At 36.3% G+C, this 27,436-nt stretch overlaps 2 protein-coding genes across 4 annotated transcripts; one reads left to right on the top strand and one right to left on the bottom strand.

Moving 5' to 3' along the window:
• Positions 1-27,038, top strand: LOC135214995 (beclin 1-associated autophagy-related key regulator-like). Of its 3 annotated transcripts, none has more exons than XM_064249523.1 (11): positions 1-310; positions 13,144-13,249; positions 14,901-14,982; positions 15,645-15,760; positions 18,974-19,095; positions 19,315-19,487; positions 20,006-20,150; positions 20,561-20,737; positions 21,075-21,201; positions 21,574-21,684; positions 24,807-27,038. In XM_064249523.1, exons 1-11 carry the CDS (start codon positions 111-113, stop codon positions 25,023-25,025), a joined length of 1,578 nt encoding a protein of 525 aa, XP_064105593.1. In that variant the 5' UTR covers positions 1-110; the 3' UTR covers positions 25,026-27,038. The 3 variants fall into 3 exon arrangements, with proteins under 3 accessions (XP_064105593.1, XP_064105592.1, XP_064105594.1); XM_064249522.1 differs by having other exon boundaries at positions 4-310; positions 20,003-20,150; XM_064249524.1 differs by lacking the exon at positions 21,574-21,684 and having other exon boundaries at positions 6-310; positions 20,003-20,150.
• On the bottom strand, positions 5,603-9,372 carry LOC135214994 (uncharacterized). Its single transcript, XM_064249521.1, has 3 exons — positions 8,574-9,372; positions 6,957-7,186; positions 5,603-6,171 (listed from the first exon to the last, which is right to left on the bottom strand). The coding sequence occupies exons 1-3, from the start codon at positions 8,977-8,979 to the stop codon at positions 5,704-5,706; spliced, it is 1,104 nt and encodes a 367-aa protein (XP_064105591.1). The 5' UTR covers positions 8,980-9,372; the 3' UTR covers positions 5,603-5,703.
• Positions 27,039-27,436: the final 398 nt, after the last annotated feature.

Raw genomic sequence — 27,436 nt, 5'->3', positions numbered from 1 at the left:
TCAGTTACGTAGGTGTCCGTAAACATTGTCAATATTTATTCCAGGTTGTTGTCGAGAGAATTAGAGACCTCGTCCAACCTTCTTCTAACAGAATATCGAGGGGGAATTCGATGTCTGTCTCGGCTTCAGAAGACGTGGGTTCTCCGTTATTCAAAGTGCACACCAAAAATGAGAATTACACCATGAGGGACTGCGTCCTGACGGAGAACGAAAGGTGTCCTCTCTGCAATCAGAAGAGCAAAGCCTTCTACTGCAGGGAGTGTGTGCGCAATGGGGACTTTTACCACTCCCGAATGAAGCTGCCAGAAAGGTATTTGACAGATGCGTTGTAATTCGCTTTTGGTATTTTTCCATACCTAGTGTAGCCATTTCTAGCCTGCTGCATAACCCAGGTTAGGTTGATTGAGGTGAGTAGACCCCGTGGGGTGTGTGTCATTCTCCTTGTATAGGTTAGGTTAGGTTAGGTGAGACTGAAGACTACCCAGTTACCACGCCCATTTGCTTCAGTAACTATCAGTATACGGCAAATTATGCCCGTCATTATTGTACCAGCCCCTTGGGAATAAACGTAAAATCATAAACAAACAAAAGATTAAATATCGTAAACTCACTTAAAATTTACAAACGTAAGGGAAAACATAAGCAAAAAGCAGTATATTCTGATCAATGACTGCGCAAACAAGGGTGCGGTAATATCCTTCAGTTTTACCCTACTCCGGCCTATTTGCAAGGCTCGTTATGTTTATCATGCAGTTAGGACGTTACACCCTATAGTAGTGCGTTTACTTTTCTAAGATCGCTAGGGTGGGGTCAGGTAGAAAAGGCAGAGTTGTCAGATCTACAGGTATGTAAGTCCCCTTAAATGCTTCCCGCAGATATAATCCCTCTTAGGAGGATTCGCTTCAGATCTTGGGAGTCGAGGGAAAGGGTTTGCTTCTTCCTTGTTAACTTTTTTTTTTTTTTTTTTCATTCCCGATTCTACTTAGCTATTCCTTCTTTCTCTTTCTATAATTATAGATGTGCTGAGTGGACTGTTGACTCCGGTGTTTGGACTTGAAACATAAATTCATAAGTCAATCGATCTATGATGCACATGGAAAAGACAACCACTCATTTCTTCTCTGCATAACATTTTTATCAAAATCATCCAAGTCAGTCACAGGACTCACTTTCTCTTTTCTTTTTTGAAACACTGGAGATTCCACTATACGTATTTCCCGCCTCTCTTGCTTCTTAAGTCTACGAATAGTCATTTCTAACACTTTTGTTGCTTCAGATGTTCTCTGGATAGCCTTCGAACATCAGTTACAGGACCTTCAAGATGTTTTTATAAAATGAAGTATTTCAGGAAATTATAGACTATTTCCTTGGCTTCAGGTGGTGGGTGAAGACATTTATGGGAGTCACTTGGGCTGGGCTGTCCATACTTTTCACAGTGGGTGATCGAGTGTGAGTATCCTTTAATGATATTGACCATGACCTTTTAAATCCTCTTAAAAACCATAGGTCCCCTGAACTCAGATCTGGCATCGCTGGGGAAAAAATATGCCATATCTTCATTTTCATTAATGAAACAGGTTTTAACGAAGAATATACGAAATAAGATATATTCAAAATATCTGATGCAAACAAAGAATCACATTTCAAGAAATAAAAACTATTTCAATAGACTCCATGAAGCTAATATGATTACCATAACATGAAAATTGGCAACGTATGATATCTGTAGAAGCTACACCACAGTGATCTTAGAAAAGTAAACTCACTATAGGGTAGGTTATTTTAGATTATTCTGTAGGGGGGAACACCACAGTGGATCCATCATCATTGCGTGGATCAGCCTTATTCACTCAATATTTAATTAGTGAAACAAGAATATAATTACATCTTTAAACATACCATTCAAAAGATTGAAGTTTCGTCAACATAATGTGATGTATGAAAGTGCCATACGAACTAAAATAACTATGTGAGGTCTTCGTAAATATGTTTTCAAGGCAGTTTTGAAATCCAATATGGCGGCAACTGCCTGAGATGCCGTTCGTAAGTGCAGTGGATCCAACATCTTTCCCAGCCTTCCCAGCACTCATTTGAACAATGTTAACGTATTTAACTTTTATTGATCTTTCTCAAGATTGCAGTTTTAATCAGCACAATCAAACAACATTTTGTCGCCTATATTAGTGAAAGTATGAAACTTCTTATTCCCAGGGTCATGGTGTGAACTGAAATTCATTTTTACCTTGTAATTGGTGGTTTTTATCCTTACTGCCATCACAACTGAAACTCCAGTGCTTATTTGATTGTATTATACATGTTTTGGTCTTAATTCCCTCCAAATTGCACTTGAACTACGTTGCGGTTCCTGGTTCCTAAGTGCTCACTCCACAAACACAGTTGCGGGCAGCACACGTGTACACGGTTTCTGAGTTGCAAAGCTTTATTCCCTTAATTGTTTACTTTACTCATTATTTAGTTTAACTTTACTTTGTTACTTTAAAATGTTTATTTAATTCATGTCTATTATCCCTTTTTTGCAACCAAATTAACCCTGAAAAATTACAGATATTTCTAAAGTAGATACGAGCAGACTACAAAATGACTCATCGTTGCCAATCTAGTGGAGCTTCACACACACGCCGATGCATTTACAAACTGTTTCCATGTATTCTAGTTGTCATAGTAATGCAATAATGATAAAATTGCTCTAATATGTATATATACTACAAATACCCAGTTTGGAGGGTAAACACATACCAATTGGCAACACTGATAAACAATAGAAGAGCGCAAAGAACGCCGTAGGTACTGTTCACAGCAAAACTGTTGATATTTTGTCAGGAAGCTAGTTACTTTTTCAACAACGAATATTTTCAAATTAATAATCATGAATACGTAAAAAAATTCATGCAATTCAGGACCTTATGCTGCCATTTAACTATTTATTTAAATAATTATCTAGTGCATGCTTCTTCTTCTTCTACCAAAAAATCGTAGTTTCCTTGGGTAAGTCGTGGTTGGAAGTCATTATTTACGATTTTTGTGAAGAAAGTGCCCCAGCGTCTATGGGTACAAGTGGTGTGCGGATTTAGCACATGGAATGGGAAGTTTATTGACACAAGTGACTCCGCAAACATCAAGATGGCGTCCGTCTTCAAAATATTTATAGTTTTAAGTAAAAATATCGAAAGCGTCCTGGAGGTATGTGTGCACTGCGTAGAGGCAGACTTTCATTAACCTCTGTTTAATCTTAAAATATGACCTTAATTTCTAACTTTGGAGAAAATAGTTACTTCAAAAGGAGAGTAGAGGTTTCGAGCTCTTGCTCTCACCACCAACAACTCGTGACTGATGCCCATCTCCAGTGTCAGGACGTGTTAAAGTACTTTTTCAGAGTGTGGCCTCACACTTGGTGTAAACTGGATCTGCTAGTCCAGTTGGTTGTTCCCATCATTCTTTAATTAACACTGTCACACTTCATAGCCAAAGGTAAGTGGTTACCAGGAAGGCAAATTATATCTCCATCCTCTTTATTTGTGTAGCACTCAAGGTTAAGTTAGGGTAGGTAAATTCCGGGTATGCCCCTGTAATTTACCTATACTGGACATCATTTTCCTGATTTGATTATCATGGATTTGTTCCATGCCATTTTTAATTGTTACACACATTAACCAAGTAATTTTTCAACTGCTTTCTTTGTGTTGAACTACTGTATCTCACTAGCGCTGTTATAGCTGTTCCCCCCCCCCCCCCCCCCCCCCCCCCAAAGGAACTTCCTATAGTTTTCCACACTAATTGTTAAACTTATTAAATGTAGGGATAGGCGAAACACAATAATGATGGGTTTGCATCAACAGCAATGGTGAGATATGCTCAATTACAATATAAGCAGAAGAAGAAAACTGAAAGAAGTTTTTATTTGGTTCATTCAATAAGTAGAAATGTAAATATTTACGTCTTGTGTTCAATGAGGAAATATATTTGCCCAATATTAATTGTATTGTAAGTCTACCTATGTTTGGTTGAAAAAGCTAGCCCATGATTCTTGTTAACTGCTTAATAGCCTATGCAAGGAAGCTTTTACTAAGACCAGTGACCCAACAAACTTTTTAAAACTTTTCGGAGGTTAGTCTGTGCGCTGGTCTAAAGCTAAAAGTTATTGACAATTGAGAAATCTCCTAGATTATACCCAGCCTATATGGAATGAAATGATTTAGTGAGTTTGTGTGATTTTGGAATGCTTCTTGAAGTGGTCAATATTCATTCACAAGGGCAGTCTATTTTATATTTATTTATCCTCTTGAAGTTGATAGTCCAGGATATGGCATCACTGTGGCTAATTATGGCACCTGAATGTTAGGTCAGGTTAGGCCAATGCTCTAACATGCCTGATTAGAAAAAAACATTAACTCAAGGTTAAAAATGTGAGAAACAGGGACAAAAAACTGTAATGTTGAAGATGATAATTTGCAACACATTTGCACAAGGTCAGTTATGGTAATAACCTATGTAGACCTTGGATTTCAAATAACCTTTATTGCTTTCTGTTTTATAGGTAATAGTAGTACTTGCAAAATCTTGCATAGCATAGGGTAGGAGAAGAATTCCGAAAAGATGAGTCCTTGAACCAAATAATAAAATAGGTGAAGATATTTCAAAAGCACTGCAGCCTATAGTCTGGTATTTGAAGAATAGCACAGTCTAAGTACTATTGTTTAAGTTATGAGAAACCAGAAAGGCAAGGATTGCACATAATTTGCAAGCATATTAATATTTACGCCTATGCCAGGAATAATGGGATATCTTATAGATACCCTTAGACTGTAGAGACTTTTTATGCTTGCCTGTCATGATAAAATCTATTATGTGGGTCAGCTATATTTATTAATTTACATATTTTGATGTTTTAGTAGATTATTCATTCCATATGTAATTTGGAAAGCAACTTAGTCTATGAAAAATGTATTATCATGGTATATATAGTAATAATAATAGTGGTACTGCCTTAATATTCCCTGTGAACTACACATATCCTTGGGACGTTTTGTGGTACAGAAGGGATATTGATATTCCATTAATGTTTTCATCGTTGTTTATAAGTTCATATCACATTTGCCTTATACCAGTGAAGCATAATATATTGTTCTGCTGGTACTGCCTTAATATTCCTTGTGAAAATTCTTCTCTTGTTTTTCACTATCAGTTCTGGTCTTCGGGCCAGAGGTGGTCGAGCTTGAACTGCCATTTGTTGAGTTCCACACCACACGCAGTGAGATTAGTATTTCCCCTGCAATCCCACAGACATGGCACACATGATGAACATTTGCCTTAGATAAGTGGCTCATCTGCCATTCAGGGGCTTTTCTAACCACAGAGGGCTTCACAGCCATTGACTAAACACTCCTTTAAGTACTTTATGTATCTACCCAAAACCATTGGCTCTTCCATTGGCACCAATTTCTGGGTTGTGCTGCATACTGTCAGTGTTGGAACAGTTTAAAATCCATAGACTGATCTTTGACCGTGATGTACGTCAATAGATATGAGTCATATATTTTTTAGTTTCGTTTTATTGCTAGTCTAGAAGGCTGGAACACGTGAGTTATTCTTAAATCTTTATTTATATAAACAGCGTTGTAGGTCCCACCAAGGCACCACTCCCTAAAACTTACATCTTTGGGTTCTTGGAAAGTTTGTGTCTCCTCAAGGTTCTGGAGATGAAGGTGTTGGTCTAGATTGATTCCCTCTGCGGGATGGAAAGTTATAGCAAAATCCCCCGAGAAAGAGCTGCCCCTTGGGGCATATGGCCCCATTCACGGTTCCTGGCCTGCTGGTGACTATGGGTGGAGGTCTTCCAAAAATCTTGGAGAAGTCTTGTCGGCAGCGTCCCTGGCTGTCGCGTATGGAACCCCTCGGGCATCCTCTGATGTTCGGGAGATTAAAGATGCTGTGGGGTTCCGTTTGCAAGAGGCAGAGAGGTTCGAGAAGGACCTCGTCGACGGTCAAAATGCCAGAGGCACAGGGACCCTCGGTGTCGAGTACGTAGCAGGTGCCTTGGTTTTCAGAGTTGAAGTCTTGTACCTGGCAGTTGTCGTCGATCATGACCATGTTTTCTTCGGGGCACAAGTTCGGGAAACACTGGGCATTCCCAATTGTTTGGCTGTCTGTGACCTGTACGGGTTATCAAAAGAGGTGTTATTTCATCGATTTTGTTTAATGGGCCTTTTGTCCTTTTTTAATCATGTTAATGTGATTGTAATTATTACTACTACTACTACTACTACTACTATGAAAAGACCCTTTAGTTAAATTTGTATTTCTATTATTTGTTCTGTTATAAACATTTTCACTCATAAACAATTTATGCAATTCTGTTCTTAGCTTATGATAGCTCCTGCTATCATCTCGTTCTTTGATTTATGTTCATCATTATTATTATTTGTTATTAATAAAGGGATCGAAGGCATTCCCGTGAAAGCAGTAAATTTCATTCCTGTGTAAGTAACATATATAAACACTCTTGAATCACTGGTATACTATGTACTTTTTACACAACATAAAACTGCAAACATTGTTAATTGCAGAATTGGGATGTGATAAAATCTCGCTCAAAAAATTTATTTTTTGGATTCAGGCAGAGGGAAAATGAGAGAGACAGACAGACGATTTTCGTTCTTGAATCTATATTAAAAAATCCAGGAATACTGATCACTTATTTTCGTATTATTAAAATCCAAAGACAAGGGATTGAGGCCAAGAGGGAAAATGAGAACAGTATCGAGAAATGACAAATGAAGAACGATTTTTGTTCTTAAATCTATATTAGAAATCCAAGAATGCTGATCACTCATTTTCGTATTATTAAAATCCAAATAGAACCAAAGTCAAATTAACGTCAGAACTTTTTCCGTGAAAATGAAAATGTTGTGAAGAAATGTAGACCCTCCCCCCCTTACCTTGATGACTTGACCCGGGGGGCAGGGCCCCTGGGAGTAGGGCTTGTAGCATCTCTCCGTGAGGGTGTGGTAGGCCATGCCAGGGGCGCAGTCACATTCTCCTTGGCCGAACTCGTTGTTGACGAGAGTCATTCCTGGTGGGCAGTTGGATGCGTCTTGCTTGTTCGTGCATCTCCTCCCCGTCAGTGCTTGCGATTCCCCACAAGGTCGTCTCTCGCATACTGGCTTCACTGCAAGAAGTAAGAAGTAAATATATACCCGGTTGTCGATGATGATAAGTTGAGTTATGTGCACACACACATACACATAGAGTGCGACCTTCGACGTATTAGTTCACTTTATGTTACTGTTCTGAAGGTTGTATTGGTTATCTTTTGATTAGTATTTATCAGAATAATGACATTTCTCTGTGGCTTTTAAGTCTAAATTAATTCATGAAACGTGAAATGCGAAGGGAATCATCTCGACGCAGGATGTGAACTAATTTTTTTTTTATAGGTTCGGTCTCTCTCTCTCTCTCTCTCTCTCTCTCTCTCTCTCTCTCTCTCTCTCTCTCTCTCTCTTCTGTTGTTAGGTGTCTGGGCTAGTAATTGGTTTCTCTCTCTCTCTCTCTCTCTCTCTCTCTCTCTCTCTCTCTCTCTCTCTCTAACTATACTCTTTCAAACCAGTAACTTTTCCTTCATGGGACCTATAGATTGGTAAATGGTTTAGGATATGTTTAAATTCCATCCTATCTTGTGTGGTCTTGTATTTTTTACAAGACGATTTTGAGATGTTAATCAATTGCAACAGCAACTAATCAACTGGCGTGACTGGAGGCGCCTTTTCATTATGGCTACCGAGACCTCGTCGGATATTCTGGGATTCGAGACAAAAGGATTGGACTGTTCTGAGGCGCAGGAGCCGAAGACAGAGTAAGCAGTAATCGTAAAATTGGCCTCAAGGCCACACACGATTTCCTAGGGATGTTTGTTTGTTCACGCATTGTTTACCGCCATTGTTTACAACCCTATTACTATAGATCGAGGAGGTTTATTTGTAATATGACTCGTTAATACATGAGGAATTGATGTTCGTATTGATGTCATGGTTTCGTCGCTTCGCAAGTAGAAATCGTAAGTCGCGAACTGCAATAAAATGACTCGGAGAGTTGATGCTGTCTGTCTCTTCAGCTTTTTACTTCGCTTACGAATTGGATCCTTAAAGTGTCTTTTTGGAGTTGGATTATAAATTTTTAGGTCAGAGGCCAACCGCTGGGACGTAAGGGAATACGAACAGAGGTAGATTAAAACGAATGATATTATTCTTGGTATTGTAACGGTAGTGTAAAAAAAAAAAAAACATTAATTACTCTTAATTTGGTTCGAGGCAGATGGAGAGTCCTTCGAAAAAACAAGGTCTTGCATCCAGGATCTAACTCGTCTTGGAAGATAATGGAGTGAGCAATGTTATAGTCACAAACGCTCACATTGCATCGTGCTATTTTAGGGAACTAATTTTGTAGTGAATTCTCGGAATGTTGCAAGTTAAGACCTCACTTCCGTATTCCTGCCGTAACCTATATCCAACGTAGTTATTGTCATAGTATTTAAGTACAGAAACATTTCCGTAACTTACGATCAGGCACCGTCAGCTTGACCCACAATCCTGGAGGACAAGGCCCTTGCGTGAGCAGGGTCACGCATTCTCCCGTAGCAGGCCATGGGACTTCGCCCGTGAAAGGATTGCATTGCCTGACGGAACCCGTCCTGATGTCGACCATCGAGCTGAGCATGTCGTCCGCCCCTGCCCCTAGGGAGCACCTGGCCTGGTGCGTTCCCAAGAAGGTGTTGGGGTTGCAGTTGGGGTCCCTCCTGCAGCTCTCTTGGGCAGCAGCCTGCAGCAGGTCGTCCAACTCGTGCGGCAGGTAAATTCTCGTTGTGTCCAGTTTGATGTTGGGCGCAGCCAAGACGGCTGGGAAGGGTACCTTCACCATGGCAACGAACGTCAGAATGCCCCGTATCACGTTACGCAGAAATGCCATTTTGTTTCGTTCCTTCGGAGCCTATAGTTTACGTTCACACTGAGCTTCACGTTCCCCTGATAGAGAGCGAGCTTTATGTTTTGTTATTTTCTACAAGTATAAACTGACACCCGTCACCCGCAAGTCACTCGTGGAGATGATCTTCGTGGCTGCCGTCTGGCATTATATACGGGAGTCCCTGTTTACAAACTGTCGTGTGATGTTGCAATCCCCTTTTCCTGTCGGGAAACGATTCGAGGAGCGACAGAAGAGGATGAACTTCCCCCGCACTGGATTGAGAAACGACCGCTTTGAGTCTCTGCGGCATTCTGACAGCCTGGCTCTGAGAGGAGGAGGAGGAGGGATGTTCCTCGTACCTGTTGTGTTGAGTCTCTGCCAGGATTTTACTTCCTCGTCTTACATGTTCACTTTTTCTAACGTCATTTCTCGATCTATTTTTCACGTTAATTTGTTTTGTAATCCCGTGAAACCATACACTGTAGCCTTGATTAATGTGTAACTATAACCACGATTACGACATGGATTTAAAACGTCATCGATAATACGTCGTAGGCAGTGGCAACGTAGACGCCGATTTCTAGGTCCTTCGACGTCCAGCCAATAGCAAGTCACCGTCCATCGTTTCTGGCCACGCCCACTGTGATGTCATAGTGGGCGATGTCATGATGTGATAACCTTAAAGAATATTAAGTCAGGTGTTATTGTTTTTTTTTTTATGTATATGGACGGGTTTCTTTTACTGGTATTTAAAAAGTGTTATAATTTAACTGAAAAGTTACTATGCAGTTTTCTGGTGTTATGGGTACAGCACGGTAATGTCTATTTTAAATTATTATTTGGTGGGTACATTATATGAATCACCCAGACGATCTGTATGTAGATTATATATATATATATATATATGATATTATATATATATATATATATATATATATATATAATATATAATATAATATATATAGATATATATCATATATTATCTATATATATATATATATATAAATATACATATGTGTGTGTGTCTGTGTGTATGCATCTGTTGTGCTTGCGCGCGTGCACACAAGTGTCTGAACAAGTTTTCCCATTTAAGTTTATAATGTAAGACTTTCTCTTTTTATTTTTTTAGCATTATTTTTGTGTCATGGTATCCCATGACCTCTTCTTTATGTATGAGCGTTGCTTTCCATCTGAGGGGGGAATCATAACTAGTATCTCTCTCTCTCTCTCTCTCTCTCTCTCTCTCTCTCTCTCTCTCTCTCTCTCTCTGTCCGTCCGTTGTGGGATATCTCCGCTCCTGAAGGAGCTGTATGGTTGCTAGGCCTAATATTTTTTGGTCGGCCTAAGAGTAGCTACAACTGAGTTTACTGACTGGACGATCTTATGGAATGTCTCTTCGTCACTCCTTCGTTTTATTGAGCCTTTCAAACTGTTTCTTTTCATTTTATCTTGAAATGTATTCTCATGAATCTTGGTGTTCGTTGTGTGGGTTTAATTCAGTGTTCACTATCAATGTATTCCCTGTGGAATTCTTGTTGTATTTTCAGACGTGTGAAGGAAAGGCAAATTATATCTTTTCCTATTAACATAGGAGATAAAGAATGATAAAAATAAATAAATAATTGACGGAAGCATTACGTTAATTAATATATTTTTATCTAGTTCTTCCGTTTAGTCTATTTTTTATTTAGTTCTTCCGTTTTATTATATTTTTTTATCTAGTTCCGTTTATTCTATTTTTATACTTCTCCAGTTTATTCCATCTTTTATCTAGTTCTTCAGTTTATTCTATTTTTTATGTAGGTCTTCCGTTAATTATATTTTTTATCTAGTTCTTCCGTTTATTCTATTTTTTTATTTAGTTCTTCCGTTTATTAAATTTTTTTATCTAGTTCTTCCGTTTATTCCATCTTTTATCTAGCTCTTCCGTTTATTCTATTTTTTATCTAGTTCTTCAGCTTATTCTATTTTCTAGTTCTTCCGTTTATTCCATCTTTTATCTACTTCTTCCGTTTATTCTATTTTTTATCTAGTTTTTCCGTTTATGCCATCTTTTATCCATTTCTTCCGTTTATTAGCTTGTGATTTACTTATTACGACGTCACAGAATCTCCTTTCTGCGCATGCGTTCAATCTCGCCGATGATAGCCCCGTCGTGATTGCGTCATACATTTACCGAAAATATCCTGTTTTTAAGTCTCCGTCGTCCGACTCCATTGAAACCTTGTTTGTGTAGCTATCATTTTATATATATATTTTTTTTTTTTAGTTGGATGTCCTTCCTCACCCGGGAAATGGGTCTGTTCCCTCACGCTATTTATGCGGGTGTGACTGACTGTGTATAGGCATGATTGGATGAAATACACGCTTATTTTGATCTATTTACTCTCTATGAATATTTTAGTGTTAACTTCTCGTATGTACCTCTGATCGCATGACATCGAGAACTGTCATTTTTGTGTTTTTTTTTTATTTTTATCGGAAGGAAATGTTGTAATGTGAAATGGATAACGTACTAGCCTTACGTGCGACTATTTCCTCATTGGATTTCTCATTGGCTTCATTTATATTCTTTCGGTGACCGTTACATCCGATAATACTGTATTCCATATCGCAGTTTTGTGGTAAGCGCTGTAAAATGCTATACATAATGTTACGGTGTCTTGACTTTCAGATTTCATTCGAAGATTTGACCTATCACTTCTGTTTTGGTATTTTTAACGAAACCTTTGTTGTTTGCTCAGTCTTTGCATGTTTTACGTCGCTCATGCACCACGCATGCGCAAACAACCACCCGTGGAGAAAATAATTCATTTTGACTTTGTTTTATTCTTATATAACAAGATTGCTGTCAATTTTGTCAGGTTTTTAATTCTTGCCATTTTATTGAGACTCTCTCTCTCTCTCTCTCTCTCTCTCTCTCTCTCTCTCTCTCTCTCTCATTATTTTGTGAGATTTACGTTTAGCCATTTTACTGTTTATTTGAGATTGAAATTCTCTCTCTCTCTCTCTCTCTCTCTCTCTCTCTCTATCATTATTTTGTGAGATTTACTTCTTGCCATTTTATTGAAACTCTCTCTCTCTCTCTCTCTCTCTCTCATTATTTTGTGAGATTTACGTTTAGCCATTTTACTGATATATTGAAATTCTCTCTCTCTCTCTCTCTCTCTCTCTCTCTCTCTCTCTCTCCTCTCTCTCTCTCTCTCTATCATTATTTTGTGAGATTTACTTCTTGCCATTTTATTGAAACTCTCTCTCTCTCTCTCATTATTTTGTGAGATTTACGTTTAGCCATTTTACCGATTTATTGAAATTCTCTCTCTCTCTCTCTCTATCTCATTATTTTGTGAGATTTACTTCTTGCCATTTTATTGAAACACTCTCTCTCTCTCACTCACTCACTCACTCACTCACACACATTTTTGTGAGATTTACGCCCTGCCATTTTATCGGATCTCTCTCTCTCTCTCTCTCTCTCTCTCTCTCTCTCTCTCTCTCTCTCTCCAGGGGAATTTGGTATTACTGCCATGCAAGGTAGCATTCCGCATTTCCTGGAAGGGGCGGGACCCTTGCAGTTGTCCCCGGAAACAGTTTGTGGATATCAGCGCACTTAGGATTTTTCCCACGCCTTCCTAAAATTCCGCTATTATTATTATTATTATTATTGCTTCAGCTGCATTTAATTTGCAGAAGTTTTTGTGAATCTTTCTTCTTATTAATAATTATTATTATTATTCGGAAGAAGAACCCTACTTCTTCGTCTTTTTCGTCATCGTCTTCGTCTTCTGTATTTGAGCTGTGTTCATATTATGATTTATTTCTCTTCATTTTCTTCTACTTTTAAGCTGACTGGTCACATAATGATCTATATCCCTCCCTCTGTTTTTTATCTATGATCTATTTCACTTCTTTCTCTCGTGCTTTTAAGCTAACTGTCAAATTTATCTGACTGTCCACGTTATGATCTATTTATATTATTATTCTTCTTCCTCTTTTACTTCTGTTTTTGAGCTGACTTCGCATTATGATCTATTTCTCTTCTTCCGTTTTTGAGCTGACTTTTCTTATCGTGACCTGTCTCTTTTCTTCTCTCTCTCTCTCTCCAGTTTTTGAGCTGACTGTTCGCATTATGAATCTATATATCTTCTTCTTCCTCTTCTTCACTAGGTACGCCGACAAGAAACTGCGGTACATAAGACATCGGAGCGAGTTGCTGGATCAGGAGGACGAAGTCAATCGTCTGCACGAACTCAGAACGAGGCCCCTGTTGCTCGTAAGTTACGCGCCTTTTTTTGTGTGTGCGCATGCGTGATTGTGCTTTTGTTGAAGTAGGGAACGCATTGCTGGTCATTTTTGTTTTTGTTTTGAGAGAGTACTACGCCAGAGTTTACTCTTGCGTAGGAGTGGTAATCTTGTTTTGTCTTTAGTTTGAGAGATTACACACGAGTTTACTCTTAATAATGTTAATAATGATATGGTTTGTTATTATTAAATAATATATTGCGAAGCACAACTATCAGCTAGCAATTCATTCCTAGTGATAGGAATGTCTGCTATGCAAAAGAGACACGTGACTGGGAATCCCCCGTCGTTAAAACTGACTTGGAAATAACGCTGTTCCTACGTTGCGGCGGCGACTCTCTCTCTCTCTCTCTCTCTCTCTCTCTCTCTCTCTCTCTCTCTCTCTCTCTCAAGGAAGGAGTGCTCGTGGTTATTGCCATGCAAACATTTCCAGAATTCTCTCTCAGAAATGTCCAAAAATTCTCTCTTTCTCTCCTGCAAAATATCTTCATAAAAAAGACGCACCCCCATATGGCAATAGGTGACGCAATGTTTGATGATAGCGTCAGTTCTGTTCGACACGAATGACTTCATTGTATTTATGAGTCACCTTAGACTCACCGGGTGTTATGTGACGTAAGGATGAGTCCTAATCGAAATACTTTTTATCCTACTGTCTCCCCTTAGACCCCCTTCGGCGTAACATCCCGAGTAACATGAAGTAATCAGCTTGATGGAATCTTCTTTTCATCAGTCATTGGAACTGTTGATTTCAAATTACGAAATGACCTGAATTAGTTTCTCACTTGCTAAGGTTTCAGTGCAGAGTCTAAACTCGACCAGCTGTAGCCCTTGTGTTTATACTTAATTTTCCATTACTGTAATCGAAGAATTGTGCTTTTTTGAATTGTCAGCGTCGTGACTACAGCGTTTTCCCACTTTATAATAAGAAGACTTCCACGATTGTTGAGGAAAATCAAATGGGAAAAAAACGATTGGGAGAACCATGCTAAAATAGCAGATGACTAAGCCTAAACGCGCAGTTCATGCAGCGTATGTCTGCACGAGCCACAAACCGCTTACTTCGTTGTTTAATCTGCAGTTTATTCTTCACCCACATTTGTCTGGTTGCATCCAGCCCTCTAATCCATATCATTTACATTTCTCTCTAGTGCTGGGTACTGTTTTATAGCTGGCAAGTCTCACAAAAGGAGCAAAGCCTTCACTTCATTGTGTCACTGGGGTTGACCAACTTGTATCATCTCAGGAGTCAAGTGGTTGTATATCTCAGAATAAGACTGGTATTTCTGGAAAGCGTTGAGTTACTTAGTTTCCAAAACAGACAGATTAATGTTCTGTGTATTGACAGTTATACAAGATGCAAGGAAGCTTTTCTCCAATTGCACTGTACTTTTTATCAAATACTGATGGAAAAACACTAAAAGACAATTATAAAATTTAAGAAGCAACTTGTTTACTTATTTAGAAAACTTACAATGGCATCCAGAGGAGTCATCCCTGTGGAGGGCTTTTTATTAAAACCAATCAAGTGAAACAAGTGAGATAATCAAGATTATAATACATTTGTAAAAATTTATGTTTACAGTCTATTTTTAGTTTGTTTAATTGTTTGTAATTTACAGAGAGAGAGGATAGCCGAAGTTCGCAGTCGAGTTGAGTTGTTGAAGCTGGTTGTAAATAGTACCAAAGAAAATATTTCCGCAGGTAAGCGAGTCGGTTGTCATGTCTTGCAAGGAATAATTCATTATTCCTGATATCACCCGTGCTTATATGATTAAAATCAAGTAGACAAGGGATAGCAACCAGTAAAAGGTAGACAGTAAATTATTACGACGTTGTTGGTTAACAGTAGAAAGATTTCCTTTAGTACTAGTGAAGAATGTTATTAATGGGCTTGATTGCTGCTAATAGAAGTGGCTGTAATTAGTTAGAAGTAGATTTAAGACGTAAATGGTTAGGAATTCTAAGTTTTCATTGATTATAATGAAAATAAATTCATGATCTTGCTGTTTAATACAGTTAAAGGAAAAACAAAGCACGCATAAGACATATATGAAAGGGTGCTGCTTCAGAATGTCAGATAGATAACAGAAAGGTTTTTCACAAGACGGTTAGCATAGATAAGGAAAGAAAGGGGGTCTTTTTTTTTTTTTTTCAAGATTGTACGACGTATATAAAATTCATGTGAGATTGATATTTAAATGAGAGATTGACGGTGCTAATTTTTAGTATGATTCTCTATAGTAGTCAACTTATTACTCTGTTTCATAGTCTTTAGTTGTTGATTTGGTTGTAATGCTATGTAACATGCACTGATTTCGTGAAATAATAGATAGGCTACAAGGTAAAATTTACTTTATTTTCAGTTAAAACAAAGTCTACTGAGGTATCCAATAAGAATGAAGAGATCCGTGGGAAGTTACCAGTATTTCAGCATAGGCTAGAGAAAATGAGGAAGATTCTAGAGCAGTTTGACTGCAAGGTATGTTACTTTGTCTCTATGTTGGCAAAGGGTCATGTAATTTGTTTTATTCATATTTTTTCATACAGTTTTTTTACTGGTTTGATTTTTATATCAAGACTACCAGTCATCATACTGTATATCACAACTGTTTTCATTTTATACCAAGACTACCAGTCATCATACTGTATATCGCAACTGTTTGGCAATTTTTTGACATGTTATTCATTATGGGATCCACCAACTATTTTTGATTGATATTCTGGGAAAATGCACAGCAATCTGACAAGAGTAGAGTGTCATACTAATACAGTAGTACCTCATACTTTGAACTTAATCTGTTCCAGAAGGCTGTTTGAAGTACGATTTGTTCGAAATATGGAACAAATATCCCCATGAGAAATAAAGGGAATCAGGATAATTCGTTCCAGCCAACCCAAAAAGTCCCCCTTTTAAATTTAGAGTGTAAAGTAACAAAATTAAGTTATATGAAGTAAAATTGTCTAAAATTTATTTTTTCTATGTACAATTTACAAACTGTTTGGTAAAATGGCGCCGGCTGGCTGGGGGATGGAGGGAGGAGAGACGGGAACCCTTTGAGCAAACCAATTGATTGTAGTATGCAAAGGTTGATAAAATCAATTTTATTCACATATTAGGTACAAAGACAATCAAAGGAATCGATAGTGTGTGTCCGAATGTGTGTGTGTGTGTGTGAGAGAGAGAGAGAGAGAGAGAGAGTAATCGGCATGTTTACACTTGGATCTTAAGTGCACGAAAGAGATTAATTATGCCACAATACATAACCATACTGTGGGCAGGATTTTGCAAACAAATAAGTAATAAGTCAAGAATGCAAGATAAGGAAAGAGAGATAGAATAACTTTTCACAAGGAAGCCGTTTCAACAAACAATTGAAGCCATGTAGAAGCTGAAAGCGGCGCCAGTTTGTTAATCACAGAGCTGAGTTACTTTTACAGTAGTAAAATATCGTAACAAGCATTTGTCAGTAGATTGGTATTTTACCGTAACAAAAATAAAAGTGATTTGGGAAAATCGAGTGAAAGTGAAAGAAATGGGTGAATAATCATCCCAGATCAGCTAAGTCAGTGGGAAGCAGAGCTGTTCTCTCTCTCTCTCTCTCTCTCAGCGCACCGAACATAACTCGAGCAACCCTTTTTTTTTTCTTTTTACTGTATGCATTTGTTTTCATGTTTTATCATTATGTTAAATTTATTGTGAAATAATTTTATTTTATGTGAATGGGTAATGCTTTTACGTACATATTATATAGTAAAGAGTTTAGCGTCTCTTCTCTCCTCTACAATACCACGACGCACAATAACTTGAAATCATTATTTCATTATTCCTCAAAAATATAAATGCTCCCTCCTTCTACCTCAGGTTAGCTGTGTATCACCGCAGTGGCGAATGATTCTGTTAATCATTTGTGCTAAATTTTATTGTGAAAATCTTTGTTCTTTCATTTACTATTTTGTTAATGTTGTTCAACTAGGCCGTCTCACTTGGTGCACTGCACACTGGCTCAATTAAGACTTTTTTTCTGTATTGCATTTGATTGTTTTCATATTTTATCATTATGTTAAATTTATTGTGAAATAACATTTTATTTTTTATGTGAATTGGTACTGCTTTTGCGTATATATTATAGTAAATATTTTACTCTCTCTTCTCTCCTCTACAATACCACGACACACGATAGCTTAAAATCATTAATTCATTATTCCTCAAAAATATAAAAGCTCCCTCCCTCTACCTCAGGTTAGCTATGTATCACCGCAGTGATGAATGATTTTGTTAATCATTTGTGCTAAATTCTATTGTGAAAAGCTTTGTTCTTTCATTTACTATTTTGTTAATATTGATTAACTAGACCGTCTCAATTGGCGCACCGAACACTGGCTCAATTACAACTTTTTTTTCTCTGTATTGCATTTATTTGTTTTCATATTTTATCATTACGTTAAATTCATTGGGATATTTCCTTTTTTATGTGAATTGTTATTGCTTTTACATACATAGAGTAATATGTAAACTCTCTCTTCTTCTCTCCACAACATCAACGCTCCCTCGTTCAGTCTCAAGTCAGCTGGGCATGACATCACCGCGGTTATGTACGATTTTATACATCTTTTATGCTAAATATTATATTGAAAGCTCTATTTTATATTAAATGCTTTGTACTTTTATATATTTTGTCGAATATTGTTATCATTAAACTATATATATTGTAAATAAAAAAAAAAATTAATACTGTTTAATTTGTAAGATCCAGTAGGCTTTCAAATACAAGTATAAACTAGGTAATCAGTCAGTTCGAAGTATGAGCATTTGTTCGACAAACGATACAAAATTTTCTCAAAAATTTAGTTTGAAAAACGGAAAGTCGGACATAAGAAACGTTCGCCAAACGAGGTACCACTGTAGTAGATAATTAAAAGAAATCAAATGAAATAGAATTTTTTAAGTTAATGTACTAAAATTCCTTCAAGGTAATACTAGAATTGGTTCATAATTAGTCCATCAATCATATGTTACCTACATCATGACTCTCAGTGATCCCCACAACTTCATGCACATGACCAGCTCTTGAAACATTGGCACTAGATGGAACGTAATGTAATACCTCATGCCAACCTAATATATCATAAATTTTCTGAATTTTCAATGCCTCCTTTTTTTCTTTAGTAAGATTCACCCTTTTTTTTTAATTTTACTCTATCAATCTTCAATAAGTGAGAAGCAAATTTAAGGATTTTTAATACATGTAATTTTTTAAGTATACATTGCTTTATAATTCACAGTATTTATAGTTTACTAGTAACTACTAAATGATTATTTGTGCTGAGCGAATGTCACAGATCTTACTTTTTGCAAAGTGGTATTTTACTTAAGTACGTTGGTGTTGGTCATTTTGTGTTACTTTTGTATCAGTTTTGTTTCCAACATTTTGTATATTGTGTTTAGGCAAAGAGGTGAGAGGGTAAACACTAAGTCCACCTATCTTCAGTGTCATCTACACATGTCATACTCTGATGATTACTGTGTTTGTATGAAAAACTGTGTTGTGTTATAACAAAATAGCTTCTATTTTCTTGTGAGGGCAAGTGTTGCAGTTGTATTAGTAACAGCTTACACTAATTTTGTCTAAAGGCTGGAGTGAGTTATTTTTAAAGTTTGGTTTGATGGTTATTTCTTATTGGACTGTTGCAGGTTAAAGACAAACAAAACCAGTTAGCCATTTGTAATGCCCAGCTTAAAGGAGTTGTACGAGGAAACATCAGGCAGCTAACACGTTATATCTTCCCAATTACTGAAGTTAAACCAGCCAGAAGGTAAACATGCTTTTATTTTGTGCTTCTTAAAATAATATTGCCTCTTATTTTACTCCAGGACATATGTTTATTTGATAACAGTAGAGCCAGTACAACAGTTTCCTTGCCAGTAGAAATACTATATGTAGGACATAAGTATGCAATTATTAAAATGGAAAGCATTTGATCTCTGTGATAACAAGAACTGAATTAGTAATACATGAATATAATTCCTTGCAGTATTGATGCTGATCCTCAACATCTGGACACTGTGTCAGCGATTGCAGAGGCTTCACAAACAACCTATGTTCGTGGAAGATGGGTTTATACTGACACTTCTCATGAAACTCAGTATAGAATTGTTCATCCTCTTTTGCCTGGTTCAGGAGACTACTCAGCATTTAATTTGTTATGTGAGTTTGTTATATTTTATTTTGCTAAATTAAGTAAGATTGTCGAGGTTAAACTCTTGCACCCCTGCTTGTTTTTGAAAATATCGGGATAGTACAGGTACTATCGACAAGAATAGTGACGATACAGTTCTCTATCAACGAATCCATCTGAGGAATTCCTATTACTTCAGACATGCATAGTGTTTTTAGGTATCTGAACATGTTTGTTTGGCAAATTTAATATATATAATATAATTTGCAGTGTATTTTCATATTATAGAGTAAATTTACAGAGATTATGTGTTTTTTGTTGAAAAAAATTGAAATTCGATGAGCAAAAACTAATGGAAAGTGTATCATTACTTTTCTTGCTGGTAGTACATTACAAAACATCCTCATCCAATGATAAAATAAATAAATTAAGGAGGAGCTTCTTCTAAATGATTTTATGAAAATTAATGGAGATATTAATTAAACAATAGAAGATAACTGTGTTCCTTTCCATTTATTAATGAAAGCATTCATCTTTCTCTTAGTAGTCAATAATGGAGGGGAAGAAGATGGCACTGATGCAGAGCGGTCTGGTGGATATAATGTGTGCGCGGGGCTTACGTACCTGAGTCAACTCGTCGAAACTTTGGCATTTTACTTAGATGTTCCTTTACCAAAGAGGTTGAATTATAGGTATGAACTTTTAATTCAATAGCACAAAACCCTTGAGTAATTTATCATGTTTGATGTTCCAGTTTTTTTTCTTTAATTAAAAAATGAACGGTTACTGGAATATTTGATAAAACTTAGTACCTCATTGACTATTTCTTTGATTCTTTGAAGCATCTTTTCAACAATGAAGTAATACTTCCAGGACCCAGTATGATCATAGTTGAACTGAGGTTTATACTAAAATACGGTATATGCAAGAAATTCTCGTACTTCATTTTCTGTTTTGTAAAGGCACATAATGCAGTAGTTTTTGGTGAGTGCAAATTGTGTTTTCATATTTAAAGTCATCAGATGATGCACGTATAAAAGCTGATGACTGTTATCTCACTCTTTCAGTTGTGTTTAATATTTTCCTCTTTTGTTTTTTCCAGTGAATTCAGTAGGCTTGAGCTTAATGAGCAGCAGTTTGCACGAAGGGTTGCGCGTCTCAACACAAATGTCATATATCTGTGCTTTTCTCAGAACGTCCCTGTTCAGCACCTTAGACCTACACATACTACTCCAAATCTTTTGGCTTTATTGGATGCTCAAGTTGCAGATTTAGGGAGGTAAGTCATTATGATACTGTTTTGTCATATTATTTTAGTTGCATGTGAAGAATGTTCTCACAAGAACAAAGATAGTTAACAAAGATAGTTACACATTTTCCAAAACATTTTTCACACAGCATGATTCATGTTTTTTTATAATATAGAGTATTGCAATATTTCACTCATTAGTGCACATACCTTCATTTAAAGGATATTTGGTTTTTAGCCTCAAGTGATTATCTTAAAATGAAAAGGCTATATACTTCATGCTGAGCTCCCTATAAGGTGTTGTTATGTGGTGTACTGTCAGGTCTGTTACTCTGTTTGAAGATGTTTTTATTATTGCCTCTCACAGACAGGGAAGCTTTGAGGTAAATGAGTCACTTGTTGAAAGCATGGAGGAAGGAATGGAGGAGGAAAATGCAGATGGGTCAGAATCTGAGGAAGAAGATACAGATACCCTATCAGCTGAGTGGGAAACGGTAAGCATGCTGTAATTCAGTTGAGCTTTTGTGATGGATTGATTTTGTTATAAAAATTTAAATCTTACAAGATCAGTGGGTGATAGTACTACAAGGGGATTTTTTTTTTATTAAGCTAGCTTAAAGACTACTTCTCATCTTCCTTCTTATCTTTAGGGAATGTGCTTTGTGTTTTTAAAGAGAAAAAGGCTGTGGAAATTACTGTTGTGAGCAGAACTTGTATTAGAGTTTACCGAGATGTGGTGAGACTACAAATTGATATTCAAAAGTTATTTTCCTTGTTCATTTTATTGCCATTATTTTTGCAGTTAATTTTATTGCAATCTCAAATATTTTTGTTTATTATGTTTTCTTATTTGTTTTCACTTATAGGTCCACTGGCCCGAAGGGTCAAGGGGACACATATCCATGGGCCATCAAAGGTCTTTTGGTACTTACACAGCTGTAGCTCAGAAACTTTTTGAGGGATTTCCTTATAACTTGGTAGGAGTGTGCCTTCTTTCCAAGATTCTTGTATGAATGCAAAGTTTTTTTTCTTCCAAAGTCCATGGCTTAATCTGACCCTGCATGCTAAGCTCGAACAACAAATAGTGAAAATATATTTTCCTTGTTGTTCCCTTGAGTTTTGTAATCATGATTTAAGTTTGCAAGTATTCATTGTGTGTATTGCTTGCTTCCAAATTTGTCAAATGATTTTTTACTGAGCATTAAACCAGCAAAAATATGCAGAAATCAGAATTAACAAAGGAGGGCAAGAAAAACATTGGAAAATATCAGAATTAGGCAAACACTAACAAAATTCACAGGAGAAAATGAGGGCAAATATTACAGGTTGAGTTATTTTTAATGATACCTGAAAGAATGAAAATACACTTGAACTGGTTTGCTGGGAAAATGTGAAATGGTTGTAAACATCGTGAGTGACTGAAGTGGGATTGCTGTGTAATAAAAGGGGATGAAATTCTTGTTGATCTATAGACACATGGACAAAGGAGAGAGTGGTAGTTTTCTTCGGGTGGATCCATTGCATGCGTGCAGGCAATTGGTGTGCCTTGGGACATATGAGAGTGCAAATATGGGCGCGGTATGATTGATGGGGTTTTGATGACCAGCCAGATATCAAGTGGCGATTACACTGACCAAACATTCCCTTGCCATGAAAGTCTTCAACGAACTTGTCACGTTCCTTCGTTTAATAAATGCTCTTCATTGTTCTTTTCTTTTTTTAACATTTTTCATGCTGTCAAGATTATTTTGTATCAAAACTAGAATAATGAGGAAATAAGGCGCTTTATTCTGGATATTAGGTTTACCAAACATGAAATGTTTTTGGTTGCATGTGTTGCTTAAGTGCTGTATGCATAGTGCCTAATTTTTCTGTATTGAGAACAGCATTTTACATATTTTCTTTAGTTTTGCACTCTTATGTTTAAGAATTTATAACAAAACTTATTGCTGCATTGTTATTTTTCAGCATATAGACACCACCCTAATTAACAAACGAGTTACATTCTGGACAGCTATTTTGTTCATTGGATTGTTAGTAAGTTGGTTATTGTACTCCTCATGCCTATTTAAGTACAGTATGATATAAAATCAATATTGAACTGTACATTTTTCCATCCTAAAACACAGTACACTGTACATTCTTTACTGTATGTATAGAATAGGCTCGCAAATCAAATTTGAACTTGAGTTTGGCAAAGGGGAGTACTCTGAGCAAAATTTTAATTTGTGATCCTGTTTGTTTGCATTTCTGAATGTCTGTAAGTTGAATGTTCCTAAATAATAATAATAAATAATATTTTGCAAAAAGGCAAGAAAACGGAATCAAATGGAAATTAGGTAGAAAGTGCGCAAAATAGAAAGGACTGGAGAGAACTCAATAAATCTAACATGAAAAACCTGATGCGGTAACATAAGATGAATATTCACATGGAAAACAGTATTTGAAGATATATAATTTATCTGTTTCGTTGTTTACAAGGTCTGTATAGCAGAAGTGAGGTCACAGCTGTTTCTATTTATTTTCCAAAGTGGGGAAGTTTCAAGAACTCCCTTGAATATGGTTGTACATTTTTATTCGTGAGGGTTTTGAGTTCCAAGAACCCTCATAAATAGTTGCTGCTCTCAAATGCATGCCCCAGTTAATCTAACATTCCACAAGCTACTACAATATAACCTCTGAAAATGCTAACATTATTCAAAATTACCCCATGCTGTGTGATAACTTGTCCAGATGATGAAAATATTTTTTAAGAATGATAACAACAACAACAAACATTTTTGCTCTATACAGTAACCAGAACATTGAAATCATTAACTTACAGTGCACAACTGAATAGCTAAGTAATTTCCTAGGATGTATTATTTCATGTAGTATTTACATACTTCCAGTGTCAATGGAAAATGTTCTTATGTTATTGACTGTAGCATATTCACTTTGTTCTTAGTCAGTTTTTGCAGAATGAATTATTTTCATTATTGCAGTAGATAAATGTAGTGATTCATAAATCTAAATATTTCTCCAGTACTCGGGAGATCTGGATTGAGACACACTGACAGTTTCCCAGAACAGACTGAAACTGACTGAGTGAACCACAGACCAAATGAACTCTAAAACGCCTCTTTTATATATTTATAGAAGACTAAAATAACCTATTATTTCTTGCCCATTGTTTCCCTTTTTGCTCAGCCATTATGCCATTACTCATCGTCTGTGATGTTATCATGACCGACGGCATAGTGACATTTAGACAGTGACGACATACTGGTGTGTGACATTTTGTCATGGAACGTTTTGACTGGACACATTTTCATGCACGACATGTTGACATGAAATCTAAATACATACCATATTTTCCCACCAAGTTTAAGTTAGTTATGAGTGTTTGTTGAAAATATATGAATGCATTTTAAGGGTATTTTGGAATCTTTATGAACATTCTCTTGCTGAACAAGAGATAATTGGTAATATTATTATTATTAATTTTATTCAAAAGAGGAACGCTATTCATAAGGAACAAGCCCACAGGGACCATTAACTTGAAATTCAAGCTTCCAAAGAATATGGTGTTCATTTAAAAGAAGTATCAGAAGGTAATATAAAAAATGGATTGAAGCTGAGCTTTGTAGAAGCAATGAGGGTAATTTGTATTTCAGATGAAAAATTGGAAACAAAGAAAAAAAGTAGGTGAATAATATATTTGGGTGCTGTTTTCTGTTTGTGGTCACCTTTTTATATCACAATTTATTTCCTAAAGTATTGCCATATAACTATCTACTAAGAGGAGTTATACTACTGAGAGATTGTGCACATCATAGATTATTTTATTAATTTATTTTATATCTTTTTGTGATTATTTTTATTTTCTGAAAGTTTACTATATTAAATATGTCACTGTTGTAGATTTTAGGGATTATTTGTACCCTAAAAGGTGAACCCCCATCCTCTTATTGGTCCCTTGTAATGACTGTAATTTAAGATACATGTATGTATAACAAACAATTTAAAAGATGTAGTATGGTATAGTAAATAAATCTGTAATATGGTGTAGTAAGTATAGCTGTAATATAGTGTAGTAAATATAGCTCTGTATTTTCAGGTGCCAAATCTGCCATTAATTGAACCTCCCAGTGTACCAACGCATCAAGCTTATTCAACGTTTAATTCTACTGCCATATATTCACAAGCTAATGTTGGACAGTTTGGGCATGGTGCTGCTGGTTTAGGTGGAATGGCAGCAGGTGCAGGTGGCATTGTTTCGTCAGCAGCGGCCTCAGTAATGTCACTCTTTCGAGGTTTAGGAGGAACTCAAAAGTAATGCAGCTCATGAAAGGTTTTCGTAATGATAAGCATTTTCATTTCCCTCGAGTAAAGATGCTGCTCTCCCAGTGTGTCAAGTGCTCCCCTGTTAAGAAGTCTCAACAGTATGATGCTTCAGCAGTATAGACTATTGAGGCCAATAGTTAACATTCTTGTTGCAGTGTTGATTGTTTAACTTTGAATCATTATATCTAAGACCCTCTACCTCGTTTGTGGTACCTGTGCAGTACAGAGCATTGAAAACTTAAGGTTTTATGGAAGACAACAGAAGAAAAAGGCTGTAATATGCATTCATTATACACTCTGGTGCTACTGTAATTGTGCACAATTGTTGAAATATTAATGCCAATAATTTACTTTCCCTTGTACAGCATTGGCATTGTACCATACAACTATAACTTATTGATTTTTTACATTTTTCCTGAAAGTTACATATGTTTACATTTGTTTTTGAAAACAAATCTCATTATCTTTTTACAAAGTGATATTTGTATCACCAAATAGGCAGATATTCTGTGCATGTCTTTCATGTTCATATACTCATATAACACAATATGTTCAACTTTTTTCATTTTTAGTGACTATGTTTGGCATACTACATACCACAGTAATATGTATATAATACAAAGTAATTTGGGTTTTTCCTTGAATTAATATTTTCCTATACATTTACTGCAAAATATTTATCAACACACTAAATTTAGAAGGTGTTATGAAACTATTAACTTTGTGTTCAGTATATTATCCATGACTTCGGAAGTACGCAGAATTTTTGAAGGTCCTAGACTGGTGTAGGTTCATGTTTGGGTGGGAGTTGAGATGTCAGAAAAAAGCTGATTTGTTGTGAGTACAGTATACAAATTTGTTTGAAAGTAAAGTTCTCGGTTTTTTGTTCTAGTTAAAAAAAAACTTATTATACTGTACTTGCCACTGTTATAAAATGTCAATATATGACAAGGTTTACCATGTAAAATTTAGGTTATGGATCAGCCATATAAATTTCTGAAATGTCAGAGATGAAATTTTGTATCGTATGCAAGGAGAGTGGTGTTTGCAAATGCCCTTTATTAACTACAAACTAATTATAAACTTTTTTTTTCCATCAAGAGCGATTTTACACATCAGTGAGAAAAAATATTTACTTGCCTAAAGAGTAATGCAAATTTTGTTGTTAATTTGGTCTAAGAATTGACAGAAATTCAGGTTTTCTACTGCAATAATTAATAAATTTGTAAAATTTTACATAGCATTCATCAAATCCCTTTTAGAGTGCCGCAGTGGCGTGATCTGTATGATCTTGGCCTGCCACCTTGGTGGCCGTGAGTTCGATTCTCGGGCATTCCACTGAAGTGTGAGAGATGTGTATTTCTGGTGATAGAAGTTCACTCTCGACGTGGTTCAGAAGTCACGTAAAGCCGTTGGTCCTGTTGCTGGATAACTACTGGTTCCATGCAACGTAATAACACCATACAAACAAACAAACAAAAATATCCCTTTCAGCCTTTTTGTAATATTTCTAAAAAACACCTGGATATAAAGAAATATTGCTGTAACCAGTATTCATGTTAACAGCTAAATAATTTTACATCCATCAATGAATTTATTGTAGTCCTTTCTAATCTTCCAGCTAATGATGAGCTAATGGTTTTGCTGCGCTTCAGTTTGGGTGGTAATGTTTTTTATAGTAATAACAAAATTTCATCTATATTTCCATCATCATTTCTTCATTTCATATTTACAAACGATTGCTACTTCTAGTCTGCTCTTCTCATAAGAGAATATTGTATATCATCATCATTTCATTCCATATGTTTTCACATCCGGATATTCATTATGATAAAGAGTACCATTTATGCCTTTAATGTTGATAAAAAAAAAGCAGTGTAACACCATTTACTTTTTATGTATATTAATATAGTAAATTTACATTTATACAAGTTTTTAGAACCTTTTTTACATGTGATATAGTGATTGTATGTTTATTAAAACTGCCATTAAATTCTTTTTAAGATATGCGAGTTTTCCTAAAACACTCATTCTATGAAGGCCAAACCTGTCGCCAAGTACAGGATAAAGTTTGAAAATACTCTCATCCTCTGCTCGTTTTATGTTGGGTATGATATTCTTTGTATTTTCTGGATGGTATGTCAGTGTCAGAGGCAAATTGAAGATATACAAAGAAGAAAACTAGGAGCAGCAAGAGCTTTTGAGGTTCTGAGAAAAAACGTTTGGTCAAGGCATGAAATCAGCTTGAAAACTAAGCTGAGAATATTCAGTGCAGTAGTACTACCAGTCCTGATGTATGGCTCGTCCACCTGGGCACTGACCAGAACAGAGGAGAAAAGGTTGGATGCTCTTGAGATGAAGCTGCTGAGAAGGATACTTGGCATTAAATGGGATGATTATGTT

The sequence above is a fragment of the Macrobrachium nipponense genome, chromosome 46 (genome assembly GCF_015104395.2).
Source record: "Macrobrachium nipponense isolate FS-2020 chromosome 46, ASM1510439v2, whole genome shotgun sequence".
NCBI lineage: Eukaryota > Metazoa > Arthropoda > Malacostraca > Decapoda > Palaemonidae > Macrobrachium > Macrobrachium nipponense.
This window is presented reverse-complemented; position numbering and strand designations above follow the sequence as displayed.